The sequence below is a fragment of the Corapipo altera genome, unplaced genomic scaffold (assembly GCF_003945725.1).
Source record: "Corapipo altera isolate COAL_440 unplaced genomic scaffold, ASM394572v1 49, whole genome shotgun sequence".
Classification (NCBI taxonomy): domain Eukaryota; kingdom Metazoa; phylum Chordata; class Aves; order Passeriformes; family Pipridae; genus Corapipo; species Corapipo altera.
This window is the reverse complement of record NW_020884879.1, coordinates 3,349,162-3,367,909: the sequence shown is the minus strand read 5'-3', so window position 1 is coordinate 3,367,909 and position 18,748 is coordinate 3,349,162. Positions and strand designations below refer to the sequence as shown.

Here is an 18,748-nt window from a genome sequence, read left to right as displayed (position 1 = left end):
AGAGAAGGAACTCTTCCCACACTGCTACCCAGTGAGGTGATAGAAGCTAGTGCTGGGAGTTTTTCTGCCTCTCTCTAATATTGTTTTAGCTGGAATTAGCTGTTTGCACATTCCTCTCCAACTTTGGCAGTGTGCCCTCTCCTCCATAACAGGCTAAACTGAAATCCCAGATCCAGCATGCTTCAACTATCTGGGAAGTTCTTGTTTAGAATGGGGATGTCTTATGTGTTGGAGCATCTTCTCACCATGGCTTGTGTTCCTACGGAGATCTTTAATTCATGATGCCCTAGAAATTACTGTAGGAACTCAGATTTAATGTTCACTGAAGGAGAAGCAGACGCACTGCGAGATTCCTCTGCACATTCCCCCTGCCCCAGGCCCGACATGGATTGGGTTTTAACACCATCTTTAAATTTTTCATAATATTCTTTTGTAAGTTATTTCCTTAACTATGTTGAGCACAGTAGCTGGAGCAATATTTCATTGTTGGACAGAAGTCCAAAATGAGTTAGCCTAGGTTTTTAAAGATGAAAATACATATTAAAAACAAAAAAAAAAAAAACAAAACCAAACCAAAACAAAACCCCAACCAAACCAAAACAAAAACTATGAAAAACCAAACTAACAAAAACGAACCTATGTGGTCCCATCTCCAAACATTGGCTAATTTATCCCTGTACAAACTGGGGCAGCTTTCCTCTGATGTTCAGTGCTATCTCAAGGGATGTCTTCCTTGCCTTCTGTGCTTACAACAGAACATAGTCTGTTTGTTTGATCAGAGCTGGCACTGTGCAGTTCGCTCCAGGTTTGTGCCCGAAGCATTGCCTTTCTCTGTTTTATGCGGCCACAACCTTTGTCTAATCCTCCAGAAGATTTATCACAATAAGAATGGTAGCAGTGACAGAAGCTATTAATGTTCTGGCTTCTCTGTTTGGCAGTGATCTGCTCTGAAGATCAAAAAGAGCAGATACATGCTATCTGCAAGAAAAGGAAAAGCAATTACTGGTTTTGTTAAGCATATTTTGTTTGTGAACAAACAAACATGCCAAAGGAGCAGAGTTCACAAGGTGCCAAAGAACAAGTGTGTTTTCAAGGCAAAGCTATGAAAGTAAACTCAGCTCTGATTTTAAACAACCAGTTCCAAAACTTGAAAGAAATTTGAGGTTTGCATGGGTGCCTTTTGCAGATTTTGGAACAACAGAAGAAAGGATTTGTATGACAGCAGTAGCCATGGTGTCAAAGTCTGAAATAATCAGACAATGGCTTCACCGAATGCATGTGGGAAGAGGCATGTTCAAAGCACATGAAGGGAAGGCACAGATGTTTGAAAAAGAGCACTTAAAAAATGACCTTTTTGTACAGTAATTCTTGGCAGAGGGCAAAAAGGGAAGAGGGGTAACAGAATAGTATGCAGACAAACATACTACCTGAAATACTTCCATTGTGACTCCTGCAGCCTTGACAGAAAAACTTGGTCTTTGGGTATATGTAGTAAACTATGGCCTTATGTGTCAGTAAGACAATGTTAGGACTGGAAGTTTCTGAAATCACTGTAGCAGATTGTGGAGGGCATAGATTGAAAAACCAAGCACACCAAATGAAAGAGCAGAGATGTGCAATGATGACTGCATCCCCCCCCTCCCCCAGCCCCGTGTTGACTAACTCAAGATATAAGCAAGTGAAGTAAAGCTTGAAAACAAGAAAAGCGAACACCAAGCCTGCAGTTTCTCTTTTGCCATCAAATTGTGAATGTCTCTTTGTATCTTTTATGACATGGCTTTAGGGGAAGAGCAGGCAAAATTGGGAGAAACACCTACATTTATACTTTATGATAACCTTCTTTTGCCATCAACTGTGATTGGTAAGTATTTAACACATGGACATGACTTTTTTATTGCTCTGTGTACAAATTAATTGATAATGTTACACATTATGCTTGCTTTTCACTGTTTTAAATTATTATCTACAATCTCCTAGCAGAAGCTAAGACAGGACTTTCTATCCGTGGTTTCCATGTCCAGACTAGTTCTTCAGATCTTGCACTGTTTTCTCATGGTTAGGAGGATTATCTGGCACAATGTGTCTTGTACAGGCTGGCTGATCATGCCAAACTTTTATTTTCGCAGTTGCTGCATGAATGCATCACGGTAGATGTTGTTTAGCCTCATTTTACACTTGAACATGTCCCTTAGAATGTTTTCTATATAACTTATGCACAGATTCTTCTACTGTATGCAAAGGTCTAGGCCACTGGGAAAAAAGGATTTTCTAGGTACTTTGTTCCATTTTCACCCATATCTTCTTCAAGCGTCAATTTCTATGCATTCTCTAATGAAATAGTTGTGCCTGGGAGCTTAGACAACTTTGTGGTTTTTCTTATTTTATGAAGAGCTGTTTTTTCACTGAATTGTTTTCTTGCTGTAGAGGCATTGGGTAGGGTCCATGTGAATTTTCTCAACAGAGATCATCATCGTCTAATTTAAACAGTATTTTCCAGTGGCCTCCATTTGGCATTCCACACTGGGCAAAACTTTATTGAATTTAGCAACTTCACCAAATAAAACCACAACAATGAAAAGGTCCCAGATGATTGGAAGTTGGCAAATGTCACACCGATCCACAAAAAAGGCTGCAAGGAGGACCTGGGAAACTACAGGCCTGTCAGCCTGACCTGAGTGCCTGGCAAGGTTATGGAGCAGATCATCCTAAGTGCAATCACACAGCACCTACAGGATGGACAAGGGATCAGACCCAGCCAGCACAGGTTTAGGAGGGGCAGGTCCTGTCTGACCAACTTGATCTCCTTTTATGATCAGGTGAACCACCTGATGAGGGATGAGGGGAAGGCTGTGGATGTGGTCTACCTGGACTTCAGCAAAGCCTTTGACACCATCTCCCACAGCATATTCCTGGAAAAGCTGGCAGCCCACGGCTTGGACAGGGGCACTCTGTGCTGGGTCAGGAACTGGCTGGAGGGCCGGGCCCAGAGAGTGGTGGTGAACGGTGCTGCATCCAGTTGGTGGCCGGTCACTAGTGGTGTCCCCCAGGGATCAGTGTTGGGCCCAGTTCTGTTTAATATCTTTATTGATGTTCTGGATGAGGGGATTGAGTCCACCATCAGCAAATCTGCAGATGGCACCAAGCTGGGGGGGAGTGTCGATCAGCTGGAAGGCAGGAGGGCTCTTCAGAGGGACCTGGACAAGCTGGAGAGATGGTCTGATTCCAACGGGATGAGGTTCAACAAGACCAAGTGCTGGGTCCTGCACTTTGGCCACAACAACCCCATGCAGCACTACAGGCTGGGCACAGAGTGGCTGGAGAGCAACCAGGCAGAAAGGGACCTGGGAGTTTGGACTGACAGGAAGGTGAACATGAGCCAGCATTGTGCCCAGGTGGCCAAGAAGGCCAATGGCATCCAGGCCTCTATCAGGAACAGTGTGGCCAACAGGACCAGGGAAGTGATTCTTCTCCTGTACTCGGTGCTGGTGAGGCCACACCTAGAGTGCTGTGTCCAGTTCTGGGTCCCTCAGTTCAGGAAGAATATTGAGATGCTGGAGCAGGTCCAGAGAAGAGCACCGAGGCTGGTGAAGGGACTTGAGCACAACTCCTATGAGAAGAGGCTGAGGGAGCTGAGGTTGTTTAGCCTGGAGAAGAGGAGGCTCAGAGGAGACCTCATCACTGTCTACAATTCCCTGAAGGGAGGTTGTAGTCACGTGGGCGTTGGTCTCCCAGACAACCCACAGGACAAGAGGGCATAGTCTCACGCTCTACCAGAGGAGGTTTAGGCTGGATATTAGGAAGAAGCTTTTTATGGAGGAAGTAATCAGACATTGGAATGGGCTGACCAGGGAAGTGGTGGATTCACCTTCCCTGGAGGTTTTTAAGATGAGACTGGATGTGCACTTAGTGCCATGGTCTAGTAACCAGGGCGGTGCTGGATCAAGGGTTGGACTTGATGATCTCAGAGGTCTTTTCCAACCTGGTTCATTCTGTGATTTTATTATTCTATGAAAACACAATATAGGAAGAATATAAAGTTACTAGAGAGCATCCAAAGGAGGGCTATGAAGACAGTGAAGGGTCTAAAGGGGAAGCCAAATGCAGAGTGGCTGAGGTCACTTGGCTCACTTCAGCCTGGAGAAAAGAAGACCAAAGGGAGACCTCATCACAGTCCAGGACTTCTTCATGAGGGGAAGCAGAGGAGGAGCAAGTACCAATCTCTTCTCCATAGTGACCAATGATAGGACCCGAGGGAATGGCATGAACCTGTGTCAGGGGACATTTATGTTGGATATTAGGAAGAGGTTCTTCCAGACGGTGACTGGGCACTGAAACAGGCTCTCCAGGGAATGGTCACAGTACCAGAGTTCAAGAAGTATTTGGTCAATGCTCTCAGGCACATTGTGTGATTCTTGGGGCTGTCCTGTGCAGAGCCAGGAGTTGGACTCGATTCTTCTGGGTTCCTTCCAACACAGGATATTCTATGATTCTATGATTTTGTAGCCAGTAGAGTTCTATTAAAGTACTCATAGGTGTTTTAGATGGATAAAGCTCCCTGGCTGCAGAGCTGCTAGGGCTTTTTTTCCCTTTAATACAGAGTGGCAGAGAAGAAACTGAGAAACCTTTGAATCCTTCCCACTGCCGGGCAGCCCCGCGCCGCTTCTTTTTGACCGGCAGCCGCGACCCCCCTGCACTACTCTGCACAGGCACATGACCACAAGCGACCCGCAGCCGGTGCTCCGGCGGCCGCGCCTCGAGTCCCCGCCGCCCGCCCGGCGCAGCAGGTAGGGCAGCGCGGCGGCGGCAGCCGCTCGGTCAGGAGCCGTCGGGAGCCGTCCCGCCCCCGCCCCGCGCCCCGGCCCCGGCCCCGGCCCGCCCCAGCCCCGCCGCTCACCCGCGCCCGCCGGGGAGGCATGAGCGACGGAGCGGCCGCTCCGCGCCGCGGGTGAGTGCACGGCCCTCGCGGGGCGCGGAGGGAGGGAAGGCAAGCGGCAGGCAGGAGACAGGCAGGCGGGCGGGCGGGGACAGTCCCCCAACCTCCCCCCCCCCCCCCCCCCCCCCAAAAGGCACCTTCAGAGAACCCCCCGGGGGGGGGGGGGGCGGGCGGGGGGGGGGGGGGGCGGCGCCCCAAGGGGGAGGCGGGAGACGGGCGGGGGGGGGGGGGGGGACAGCCCCCCCCCCACACCCCCCCCCGCCCAAACCAAAGATGACTTTAAGGGAAACCTTCGGGGAGCGGGGTGCGCGGCTGCGGGAGGGGCGCTCCACGCCCGCGGGGACCCTCAGCTGGCCAGCCCCGGGAGGAGTGCGCAGCCAGGTGAGGGGCTCGGCGTTGTTGCCTTTCTCCTGCGTTTTGCACCGAGGGATGGCAGCCAGGGCACCCCCGAAGGCACTACGGGACCTATCGGTTTTAACACCAGAGGTGCGAAGGGGACAGAGAGTCGCAAACCCCCTCTCCTTTTCCGCACGCTAAAAGTTGGTTCTGTTGTCCACTTGCGGTCCTGCAGTGGAGAGTCGTGCGTGCAGAAAACCCGGGTCCCGCACAGCTAAAAAGCTGCGGTACTGGGCTTCCGAGGCTCCCCACGTCCTGTAGATATCCATCTCAGTTGCTCACTTAATATCGTATTGGAAAAGGAAGCAAAATGGTTACAAGCAAGCCCTGCGACAGTGCAATTGTTTTCCAAGAGTAGCCTGTCCCCCTTCTTCCCCAAAGTTGGCCAGCGGGTGCCCGTTGTCCATTTGAGCTCCAGCCGGCGGTGCCAGCCCAGGTTGGCAGTGTGGGAGTGTGCTGCGGAGATGCCACTGTAAATAGCCACTCCACGCACAGAACTTGTATGCGACAGGAGTGTCGTGTGGAGTGGCTAGCCACAAGCTCATGTCCCGGCTGTGTGTCTGCTCTCTGAAATTGTATTAATTAGAAAAAGAATTTTTAAAATACTGTTTGACTTTTGTATTGAAGCCTTTGTTGTGATTTACATTGTTATGGCTTTGAAGCCGTAATCATGCCTGCAGCCCTGCTGGCAATGCAAAACCCACCTTACATCCTATCAGACACAATTCACTATGTAATCTTGTAGTCCAGACCAGAGAATTTCACGTGTGGCCCCACATGAAATTAATGTGTGACCATAACTTGAAAGTGGCTTTCTGTTGTGTTTTGGATTTATCTAAGGAAACCATGAACAACAACTACTCCAAAAAAATTGTTTTGCAACTTTGATGGTAAATCTTAGCTGCTGGAAAGTCCCATTTTAGTTTCAGACCTGTCACAGCCATCTCTCTGTCTCATCTCAAGCCCTTAAGTTTAACTGCATGCTGAAAAAATAGTGGATGTTGGAGATAGTGTTGATTTTTATGTTGCTGATCACCTCTGGATTTAAGTGAAAACCTGGACTCCAGGCTCAAACACAGTATTAAGCTTTTATTAATATTTATAGGAGGTTTTACTGTTAGGACGGAAGGTGCACAGTTTGAAAGAAAAATTTGACCCTGACAACTGAGCATTTTGCTGGGTGTTGAAATTATAGAAAAACAGACTGCTTCAGAAAAACATGTATGGATTAAAAATAGATGTTTAGATGATTAACTGTCAAAGTATGGCTGACAGTGGAGTTCTATGTAGTATGATGTTCTAGAAGAACAGAAACTTCATGTTGACAAGCAAGCTTCTATGTTTGAAGCTTTTGGCTTGCATGCAACAGTTTTGCATTTTCAGGGCTGCAAATAATATTGACTGAATTGACTGGATATGGTCTCAACTGGAGAAGCAGTATGAGATCTGTCCTTCATAAGTGGCACCCTCCTTCTGGTCAGGCCCATCAGCAGTTCAGCAGAAGATGTGATCCTCTGCATCCTCCCTGTCTCTCTCTTCCACATGTGTGCACCTGCGCACACGCTCACTCTTAATGTGTTTTTCCAAGATGTTCCACAACTAGTGAGAAGCCAACTGCATTATTTTAATGCCAAATACAAACCCCTTTTTCTATCCACTTCCCAGGAAGAAGGTGTGTAATTAATTTGCAAATTTCACTGTTCTGTGCATACAGAAAAGGATGTCAGGCACACTTGAACAAGGACATCAGGAGTTACCATACCCCTCTCTCCCATGCTCCATAAGTCTACATTCCCCTCACAGTGCCCTTGGTGGCTGGAAATTTTCCAAAAGCCTTGAATATAACACCAGGGCTTGCATTTTGCTCAGGGAAATCCGGGTTGCATCCCAACTGAGCTGATGAGTGAAAGGGTAGATGAATGCTGTTTCTCCTATCTATGCATCCAGGTTTCTTTTCCATGGGCTTCATGACATGTGTCATCCCTATATTAAATGTTCACCTGGGACATACCCTGGGAAAATGAACTTTTCTCAGTATGGATAGAGCACCTACGTCTTATTCAGGTCACTAAGATAAATTATTAGTGAGGAAGTAATAAGGGTGTCAGAGATAAGCCTTTAAGTTTCAGTGTGAAGCTGGGCATAGGGTTCAAAGGTAAGGGCAACCAAATACCTCTGAGCTTCAGCTTTGAGGGAGGCAATGGTTTGGGGGTCATTTTGAACAAAAAGTCTAGTCTAGATGGTTGATCATTAACTGACTGTTAATGTGAGATCTTACAAAAACATCTTTCCATTTGTCTTGAGTTTGACCCAAAATCAGAAGATTTGGGGTATGACTTATCTCTCTTTTGAGATTCTGGCTTCACTTTCTAGTAGAGCAAGTCCTGCTGAGGTGTCTCAGATCACTTCACAAGCACTTTTCAACAGCCATTTGTAGGAGATAATGTAATTTTTGTTCTCACATGAGAGTCTAGAGAACTGAGATAGAGTTCAAATGGCCTATCCAAAACACAGAGTAAATTAGCATAGGAAATGAGACAGGGAAACAACTTACTTGCTCCAGTCACAGGGTTAAATTGCTTTTCCCTAACTCACTGGAACTGTTAAGAAATTCATCGTCCATTCCTCTTGCAATAACTTGAAAAGGGCAGACATGCCTTTTATGCTTCTTTCTGATGTAACTGATATTAAATATGCATTGTAACTTCATTACCTCAGATAACTGAGCATAAATTCATCCATCTTTCACTTGAAATTCTGTTCCCAAATGTAGCAACTGAATATTCTTTCTTTTGTTTTCTGCTTCTTGGATGGGTTGGAGGTTTTTTGCTTTTGTTTTTAGAGAAGAATCTTGTTAGCATGCCTTAGAAACTCATTAAAATGCTTCCCTTTTGGCTTATTCTCCTAATTTATTAATACCACAAATAACTTTTCTTTGGTGACCCACTTTCATAGGTATCTGAACATCTAGCAAAATTGTAACTCATCAGGAAGGCAGTGTAGACTGATAAATAGCATCTCCAGACAGGGAGAAAAAACAAGACACTCCCTTCTTTGCCATGCAGAGTTCTACACACCACACATACAGAAAATATTATCTATTCCCCAGCTCACTTGGCATCATTAGCCCAAAAGAAAGCACTTTATTGATTGCATGATTGATTTAAAGGTCAGAATGTAGGATTGCATCTATTCTCCTGCCTGAATTAAATTGTCACCCTCCATCGACAGTGAAGAAACTGCTCTTTGCATAAGTATAATTTGAAATATTGGTCTATATGAGTGTTCAAGCAAATAGACTTTCTCTTCTAGCTCCCAGGGCAAACTCCTAACACTACACTGTCATGACAAACATTAGGCTTTGACTAAGTTACTAGTTTTTATTGAATTATCTTACCTGCTTTGTGAAAAGTACAGATTTGCATAGAAAAAGAGGATACTCACTGATTTAATGAACATGTTGATCAAGAGGCCACTTGAAGTGGTATAATTATACAGTCTCTAAATCAGAAAGAAGTCAGCTAGCATGGAAGAATGCACTTATTTTCATAATCATTTCAAAATATACAGACATTGCTTTTTGGGAGCTGACACTATACGGACGGAGTTATCTCAAGGAGTGATTAATTAACCTGTGTCCTGCATACAGTCCAACACTGGTTGTGTTTTAAGGACAGACTGCTCTAAGAGTGTAGTCTGTGGTTGTCCCAGGCCAATGATACTCAGTGTTGCAGCCTTCTCCAAAATCTGCTGAACAGCAACCCCTAACAGGAGAACAACAAACATTTGGTGACTTCTGATGAAGATTTGTTTTCCTTTTCAGTAAGTGTGGACGTCTGTGTAAGTGTGAGAGAATTATGGTGGCGTTTAAAGGAGTCTGGACTCAGGCCTTCTGGAAGGCCGTTTCGGCAGAATTTTTGGCCATGCTCATTTTTGTCCTCCTCAGCCTCGGCTCCACGATCAACTGGGGTGGAGCAGAGAAGCCGTTGCCTGTAGACATGGTCCTTATCTCCCTCTGCTTTGGACTCAGCATTGCAACCATGGTGCAGTGCTTTGGACACATCAGCGGAGGCCACATTAACCCTGCTGTGACCGTGGCAATGGTCTGCACGAGGAAGATCAGCCTCGCCAAGTCCGTCTTCTACATTCTTGCCCAGTGCCTGGGAGCCATCGTGGGCGCAGGCATCCTTTACCTTGTCACACCTCCAAGCGTGGTAGGAGGCCTGGGAGTCACTGCGGTAATCATTTCTCCTCTGGCTCTTGAACTAGACTAGCTTAGAGCCTAAGAAAATATAATCAGTGTCACACAGAATGAAGGGAGTTCAAGTAGAGATTTTAAGGGCTTGCTGGTTTATTTGCATCTAGATAGGGCTTAAAGCTCTCCTTAGGATAGGTTTATGCAGTGTACTATCTATAGCTCTTCTTTTTATAGAAGTTCTCTTTCCTAGAACTTCCCCAAATCTGATGACAGCAGGTAATGTTAATTTACATACAAAATTTAAATAATATATGCGTGAAATGCCATTTTTGTATGGACTGGGGAGGGGGGAAATTAATTCCGTGCTATTATGATGGGGATTGAAAAAACATCAATTTAAAATGACATACTTTTGAAATAGATTGTGGCTTAGATTTCAGCTTTGTTCTAAACTAATAAGGAATGCCATCAGTTAGCCCTGTTGCAGGACTTATTAAAAATGCACTTGAGCCGCACACGGCTTAATTTTTAATTGAAATTTAAATTAATTAAGTCAGGGCTAATTAATGAATTTATAATTGAATAGTAAATTACAGTGCTCCCAAGGAAAAAAAATGGCGAAAGGGAAGTGCAGCATTTGCAAATCCCTGTGTAAAAATAAACTATACTTCTGCAGTCTAAGTTTGAAGTCCATGTTGGATGTTACTGTTAAGCCTTCTGTTCTCAGCCCAGCAGTGATTTTCCATAACTCTCAAAATAAAAAAATATTTTAAAGTTTTAAAAAAAAAAAAAAAGGAAAGTGGAGAGGGGGGCAATCTGTACCTCTAAAAGTTCATTGTTGTCTTTTACTCTGTAACATTTAGAAGTACTGTTCATTGAAATACAATTAATGTATGTGATAGCTTTCTGATTTATGAAATCACCTTTTCTTCATTTCTGGTGTTTCTTTCCCTTCTTCCAGGTACATGGAGATCTTTCTGCTGGGCATGGACTCCTGGTGGAGTTGATAATTACATTCCAGCTGGTTTTTACTATTTTTGCTAGTTGTGATTCAAAAAGAAGTGATGTCACTGGTTCAGTAGCTTTAGCAATTGGATTTTCTGTTGCAATTGGACATTTATTTGCTGTAAGTTAATGATTTCTCATTAAAAAATAGATCCCTTTACCCTTTATGACTACTTCAGAAGTAAATGGAAACTTTTGTGACCTTTAGAGCTGTTGCAGCTAATATAGCTGCTGTATTCTTTATGGATCCATGCGAAAACCCTTTGGAGTTTGCAGGAGTGTCCCTTGGGTAGGGTGTTGCACCAGAACTCTTCTGGCTGTTTATGTGATGACTTCATTAACTTTATGATAAGACTCAGGAGAGTAGTGACACCCACTGTCAAGATGAGAAGCCATACAAAACCAGGGTGTTCCATAGAAATCAAATCCCTATCGTCAAGACTTTAATAACATTTTCTCTCTGCTTTAGATCAATTACACCGGTGCCAGTATGAACCCTGCTCGATCATTTGGACCTGCTGTCATCATGGGAAGATGGGAAAACCAATGGGTAACTCTACTTTCATGCTTCCTTCACCATAGCGACAAACAGCGATCAGAATTTTTCATACATCATTTGCTTTTAGCTCTCTCTCCCAGTACATCCTGTAGAGACTATCACCGAGGAAGGCAGGCACTGACCTGCTGCAAGCTTAGGTATCATCATGCTCAGGTATCATCATACTCCTCACCTAGGACTGCAGGGCAGTAATGCAGCACGTTGGAATACCTTCTTACTGTTCAGGGGCCATTTGGTGGAGCTAGTAGCTGGGGTAGAAAGGAAACCATACAAAAAGTTCAAAACAAAAAAAAGCAATGCAGTGAAACAGAAAGAATTGAACTACTGGAAAGAAAAATCCTCCAAGGCAGATTGCAAACCCTGCTGGTCATGTGGTGAGCAGTTATAGAAGTAATTCTGTTGGCTTCACATTTCACCTGGTTCTGCAGCAAACTGGGGGAAACATATAAAAATGAGAGGAGGGACCCTCTGTGATGTGGTTCCTGGGGGACAACCTGCCTCAGCAAATGCTTGTAGTGAGAGATGAAGAGGTTGCAGTCTGGTCTTTGCAGACCAGACCAGATGTTACCTGCTTCAGTTTGAAAGCATCACCTTAGCTAGGAGCAGTTGTGCAGGAAACAATGTGATAAACAGACTGTGAATGATGCAGTCATTTTCTACAGAATCCCACTATCCAACTTATTAAAAACCATTTCACATTTTATAAGACAGAGATGGATCTCAACTCAGCCTCACCTAATTATAGACAGGGAAAGCACTTCTAGGGACACTTTCAATACTAACTGGAAGAGCTGCATATTACAGTGTGTGGAAGGATTTTCTTGATTTTTGTAGTATGAAGCCCACATTGCTCTCACTGCAGCTAATAACAGAAATAGCATTGTCTTCAGGCCCTAAGGCTCCAATTCTGCAAACATGATACCATGTGTAACTTTGTTCCCAAGAGTTATCCTATTGAGGCAGATTTACCCATTGTCAGTGAATGGTTTGTTCATATGAAAAACTGCTGTAGTTTTTCACAAGATTAATTATCCATACTCTGACGAAGCCTGTAATTTATAACTAAAGCTATAAACAATAAACAAATGTACCATGGAGAAACTTGTAGGAGAAGCTTAGTTACTGTCCTGGCCACTTGGAAAGACAGCCTTTTCTCCTCCTCCAGATCAGTGACATTGGCATGCCATTCACAGAAGCCTGTGGGCTTTGGCACCTACTAATGTTACCAAACTCCTGGGTGTCATGCTGAAATAGATAGGTACCTATAAAGTTGTGTTATATTCATTATACTTGCTTATTCAAATCATATTATCAGGTGGCTGAATGCCTGTTGTATTCTGTAGAATTAGAAGCCAAATTTGAATTATTTTGGAAACATGAGTCTGAAATACTGAAGTAGAACTGTTTGTGTGTACATTAGGAAAGGTTTTGTTCTCTTGAACGTTAATTGTCATGTTGGTTGAAAATGCAGAAAGAAATCACTTTTCTACATCAGTGTTTCACTTGTGTGTCTTCTTGCAAACAGTCCAAATATGTGGCCTACAGCTGGCAATGAGCAATGAAAAGTTAGAGGAGGCCTCTTGTAAAGAGATGGATCAATGAAACTTGACAAAATTATTTCACTTCAAAGATGTTGACCTGCTTCTCAATCTTCTTACCACTGCTAGTTTAAAAGTAAAGCTGTGTCAGAGCATCTATTTGTTGTATGTGACTACAGAGATGTATTTGACATACATGACTCCACCAGGATCTGTTGCCTTTTTTGTCTCAAGAAATGTTATAGTTCTGTTTGGTTAAAATAAGGAAATTGAAGAACCTGTACTTTTGTATTATTGGACAAAGTTTTAAAAAATAAGTTAAATTTCCCATAAAAAGGGGGGAAAAAAGCTGGTTTCCATTAATAGGAGAAGGTGGGGCAGCCAGAGAGGATGACCTTTGTTTGTCGAGAGGTCCATAGCTTCACTGCCACTCAGCCAGTCTATTCCAGAAAATTAGTAACCGGATATGTAGATTGAAATCTTTTTCAGGCATCAGGGAAGTAGTAAATGTACCTCACTGAAATGTCAGTGTAGGTTCCTCTTTGCTGCATGGGGTCCACTGCCTGGTAATTCCTGAAACACTGATGTGAGAGGAGTTTTTAGGGAAGAGCTGCACCCACGGATACGAGATCATTTAGATGACTGGATGCAGGGTGACTGTGGAGTACTTCTGAAAGGGCTAGAATAGCTGGGAGAGACAGGGAGAAGGCAGAAAGAAAAAAGAAAAAATACCAAAGACTAATGCCACTAACAAGAAACTGCCCTTCGAATAACTTCATATGTGATTTTAGAGCACTCACACTGAGCTCTAAGTCACCATCTGTGAAACCTATGGTAGTTGTACTTCTCTGACTCATAAACTGGATGGCAGATTTCATTCCGGTTCATGAAAGCCGGGGAGCAATGTGACCATGCATTTCTGCAGAGTTGGTTTTAATAATCGGGCCAGGGCATTTTGTGGAAACTTTTCTGGGTAAGGTCTGTACTTACATGCTTTTCTCTGAGACCTTGGCTTCTTTATTTGCTCTAGAGCTTAATGTCTGGGTTTTTTTCCACCTCTTTTTTGCAGGTGTATTGGGTGGGACCAATAATAGGAGCGGTCCTTGCTGGTGCTCTTTATGAGTACGTCTATTGCCCAGACGTTGAACTCAAGCGCCGTTTCAAAGATGTTTTCGGTAAGGCTACCCAGCCTTCCAAAGGGAAGTACATCGAGGTGGATGATAACAGGAGCCAAGTAGAGACCGATGACCTGATCCTGAAGCCTGGCATAGTTCATGTGATTGATATTGACAGGGGTGAGGACAAGAAGGGAAGAGATCCATCCAGCGAGGTGTTGTCTTCTGTATGACTAGCAAGAAGCACTGAAAGCAGAGAGCAGCCTCCTAGCACGTCCACAGATATTCTTCCACCTATTAAAGAAACAGATCTCCTCTAGACCGAGCATTTACCACTTCTTGAAAGGTATGGTGTGGGCAGCTGCATGGATTGGTGTCACCAAACCATACACCTGCTCAGTTGGAGGATTAGGACTTTGTTATAATTAGGATTCCCCACCTATTATTGCAAATTAAGACTTGTTCCTAGTATTTTCCTTTCTTTCTTTCTGGAGCAACCCCAAAATCAAAAAAAGAGATGAAAACATTCTCCTTTAATAAATCAGTCAATAACGAGATAAAGATAGAGATGTTTAACATTCAGATTGACAGTTAAGACATACCAGGAAATGCCTATAGACATGAAGACCTACTTATCAGATTGTTCTTCTGACACTTAATTGACTGTTGTCAGCTCTGATTATAACATCGTATCCATTAAACATTCTCTGCAAGGTTCAGGGACAGCACCAGCAGTATTTAAGACTTTTATTCACAGTCGAGCAAAGGACTATTGTTTCCACTCATGTACATCACTATTTCCTTGCAAACTACCTCGGAAAAAATGATACTTTAGTAGGTTTTTTAAAAAATATATCAACCCATCAAATTTCACTCATGTGATTTGCCATAAAAATACATCTCCAAGAGTAAATATGCTGAAAATGGAATGCTGAAGTGTATAATAATAAGGCTGCAAAGCCTTTGACTGTACTGCATTCTCCCTCTTGTTATCGTCTGTCTGGTGAAACACTCTCCTCGGGTTTGACTATTGACCATTTAGTGTTAGCAGCCTCTCAAGGTCATGCAAAGAATATAAAGGCTTTCCTGTTACAAGAGATACCAGAAGAAAAGAAGGTTTATCTGTTTTCAGTGCACTTGTTCAAATACACATTTCTGTGCTAATTTATATAAACTAAAGGTTTAAATTACTTACCTGTTTTCTTACAAGATGGTTGGAGATATGTTTTTTTTAATTTATTAGTAATGTAGAGAGGTTTTAACTTTTAACTGTATTGCAACACTGATTGGGAAATAATTTTTTTTTTATAACAGACGATAAAAATTTGACTGCTTCTGGCTTTTTGTTGTGTTGCCTGACTATTTGAATGGGATCTGTGCTTGTTCCAGTGTTCATATAGTCTTAATTACACCTCTAGCTAAGGTTTCTTTATGTGTTGTTAGGAAAAGATGCAAGCGCAGGGTATTTTAGGGGGAAAGGTACATGAAATATGTTCGGTAAACAGTCTTTCCCTTATAGAAGTATTTTGACAGACATAACCAGCCCAGCAGAACATTTCTGTAAAACTGTTACTGACTTACTGCTTTTGTTTCTGATCAGCAGCTTTGAGTTTTATGATACACAGCTGCAAAGCAGTCAGGAGCATGGTACTATTACTGTAATTATATAGTTTTTATTTTTAAATTGAAAGCTACTCCTGCCTATTTAGCAAGAAGAAAAGAAAAAAAGTATTAGTCCTGACTGTGGGCTGTATTAGCCTTGTCTGTTCTTTGACATACTCTACATACAGTCTTTATTACAAGGAATTAGATGTTTCTAATGAGATAATAAACTCCTGCAACCCTCGAATTTGTGCACTGTGATTCAAGTGCAATTCTACTACCCCTACTTGCAGCACTGTATAGTCCCAGTGTGTCCTACTATAGTCCTTTTCCTAGTTTCACATTTTTCTTATCTTAAACCCGGTTAGCATGGCACAAATTCCCTGCACTGAGCATGAGATTCATGACTCCTTCGTGCATTTGCAGTTGGACCATGATCTCTCCTGTATTCCACCCAGGCACAGCATGTAGCACAGGCAGGCACAGGTCAGGGCTTCCTTGTGTGATCCAGGGACAGCCCTACTCCTGACATGTGAGCCCTCCCACCAGACATGCTCCCTCTCATGGCAGTGGCTACCTGTCAAGTCTACTAAAGCAACTGATATTTGTCCTTAGCTGTGCCTCAACACAGGGACAGCCTCATGATTCAAGGGCGTGGGCATGGCTGCGGACCTGCAACGAACAATGTCAAACCACAGATAAGAGCTCCTTCCCACAGCAAGGACTAAGTCTTCTGGGGAAGGGCAACACAGGTGTGGTGTTATACCTCTGCTCAGATGGGTAAACACCATGCTAAACAGATTCAATGAGAAGTTGAAAACTTGTTGGGGAAGTTCTGTCTAGGTGTGTGGTTTGGGTTTGGTTTTTTTCTATATTGTTCAAATGCTGTATTTGTTAAAGGGACTCTTTGGTTAAACCTTTTGCATGACTTACCACAAGTAAAGTGTCATACACATAGAACTGGTGGATTTTTAAGCAAAGGTTTGCATTTTTGTATTTCAAGACACTCCTTAATTTGTGATTTTTGCATGGTACTGTGTTATTTAAATAAGAAGCTGTGATTTGTTTTATGCCTAAGGGTCCTTTACACAAGTGGCTTTATGTGTGTTTTCCTCACCCAGCCTAATTCTGCTGCTGAGGTGAGCATAAAGTGAGCATAGCACCAGCCACCTCTGTTAGGAGGATCTTCTTCATTAAAATACTCTGTATTAATGAAGTGCATCACTTAGAACCAGTCCCAGGAGAACTCCTCTCTCAGAGAGTATTGGACATAAGATCCTGAGACTTCTGAAAAGATCAGGGGACAGAAGAGAAGCTAAAATAGAGACCACTAGACAGTAAAGGATGATGCCATGCTACCAGACATTAGCAGGAAAGCAATACGTGGTAGATCTGCTCCTACTCCCACAGAATGAGACTCATGGAGGAGTTTATCATTGACTATGTTGGAAATGGTCCTGAGCTTTTTGGGGGTCTGATTGCTTCTGTCATGCACTTCACTGTGTTTTTTCCTAAAAGTAGAGGCTCTCAGCAGGATATTTAATTTTGGAAGAAAATGCATTCAACTTGAGGTTTGTGACCCACCCTAAAGTATTCTTAGAAGTGTCCATCATCACAGGTGGTTCTGCCACACCACAAGACATCACCATTCATAAAAGGGAACATCACTCTTGAGCATCTGTTGGGACTTGATTTAGCTTTGACACAGTGATATGTGCTCCTCTAAGTTGTTTTGCAATGGTGTCATCACTGTACAGTAGTCACATTTGGTTAAATAATAGACTAGCATGACATTTTTATGGATTTGAAATACTTTTGCTTTAGTATTATTTTAAAATATGTGCTTTGGTACTGTTTGAATGAGATTTATGTTCTAAAGCTCTTCAGCTCTAAATTGCACCTCATAACATAACTTGGTGTCCTCTTAAAGCATTTCTTGGTTGTGGTATGAAACATCTTTTGTTTATTAGGGTGGATGGTTATTACCAGAAGTCTGCCAGGTCTGTCGTAATTCTGGGGTCCTGCAAAACAAAATGGATGAGTCTCACTCCTCCATGATGGCATGATTGTTTTATATGCTATATTTGCACTCTAACAAACACATTCATATTAAATCACTGGATTTCAGAAAAGAAAGCAGGGAAGTTAAGGGTGATTCTATTGGCACACACAAATACCTTTTATGTTGTGTGAAGGAGTTTATCACCCAAATTCTTTCTCAGGAAAAAAAAAAGCCTGCAGCATTTGAGTTGTCATCATAACGCTTCTCCTGTTGAAGTGTTTGGGAGCTGTATCTTTCATTTTTTCAGTGAAAGCAGGAGTGAGACTTATCTCATGCAATGTTTAGGCTTGTCACATGTATTTGCATATCAGCTTTTCAAAGTGTGCTTTATTTCTGATTATTAGTAATTGCCTCAGTAGAAAGCTAGATGGCCATCGAGTTTCTACCTTTCTAGTGCTGGATGGCAGAGCACTTGCTGCTGTGCTCTGTAACATCTTACCTGTAGTTTGTGTAACACATTCAGGATATTATACACCATCCAATATTTTTAATCTGATTAAAATATGTGAAAATTTACATTACGAGCCTTTCTTTTCAAGGTGAGAAGTGAAAACACCATGCACAATTTTTTGTATCTCAATTCAGCCTCTGTGTATCTAAGTTTCTCAAGGACTTACTAAATAGATAAGATGTAAATATAGACTGAAGTATTTGTTACCCAGTTACATGATCTAAATCACACTGTTGCAGTCTGAAATTTAGGACAAATGAGGTAAAGCAATACATGGATTTTTCTACAAGACTGCTTATTGTTTAAATGCTTAGTCACCATGATATCAGAACTAATGTTATAGGACTTAAAACTTCCATATGTAACATTTGGAATAATCTACTGAAAAAAATACACTATAAAATCATACTTGATTATCTGGTTCCCACATGTATTCTACTGTTCTCACACTGCTATTGCAAATAAAGTATCTTTGAAAAAGAAAAAAAGGCATCATGTGATTATTGTAAACATTTAGTGATTCTAAAGCTCAGACTGAAATATAAGGAAAAACCCCAAATCCAACAATAGAACATGTCTTAAGAGGAGTCTGTAAGTGTATGCAACTGAGAATGAATAATTTACTATGAAAAAATATGCAACACTGAAGAGAGGTGCTTGTGCAAGAGATTTAATATCTTTAAGGAAATGAGCTAAACTAATTAAAGCAAAAATTATGCTGGTGTGTTGTCATGGTTTAAGCCCAGCTGGCAACTAAGCACCATGGAGCTGCTCACTCACCTCCCCCCAACCCTGGTGGAATGGGGAGGAGAATCAAAAGTAAAACTTGCAGGTTAAGAATAGTTTAAGAAAAAACCCCAAAACATCAGTATCAACATTAAATCCAAAA

The 18,748-nt window shown here is 42.6% G+C and overlaps 1 protein-coding gene across 4 annotated transcripts; it reads left to right on the top strand.

The window, feature by feature from the left end:
* The first annotated feature begins 4,505 nt into the window (after positions 1 to 4,505).
* Positions 4,506 to 18,347, top strand: AQP4 (aquaporin 4). 4 transcript variants are annotated; one of them, XM_027638579.1, is made up of 5 exons: positions 4,506 to 4,784; positions 9,276 to 9,567; positions 10,489 to 10,653; positions 11,002 to 11,082; positions 13,699 to 18,347. In XM_027638579.1, the coding sequence occupies exons 1-5, from the start codon at positions 4,711 to 4,713 to the stop codon at positions 13,975 to 13,977; spliced, it is 891 nt and encodes a 296-aa protein (XP_027494380.1). In that variant the 5' UTR covers positions 4,506 to 4,710; the 3' UTR covers positions 13,978 to 18,347. The 4 variants fall into 4 exon arrangements, with proteins under 4 accessions (XP_027494380.1, XP_027494378.1, XP_027494379.1 ...); XM_027638577.1 differs by having other exon boundaries at positions 9,153 to 9,567; XM_027638578.1 differs by lacking the exon at positions 4,506 to 4,784 and adding an exon at positions 4,854 to 4,945 and having other exon boundaries at positions 9,153 to 9,567.
* Positions 18,348 to 18,748: the final 401 nt, after the last annotated feature.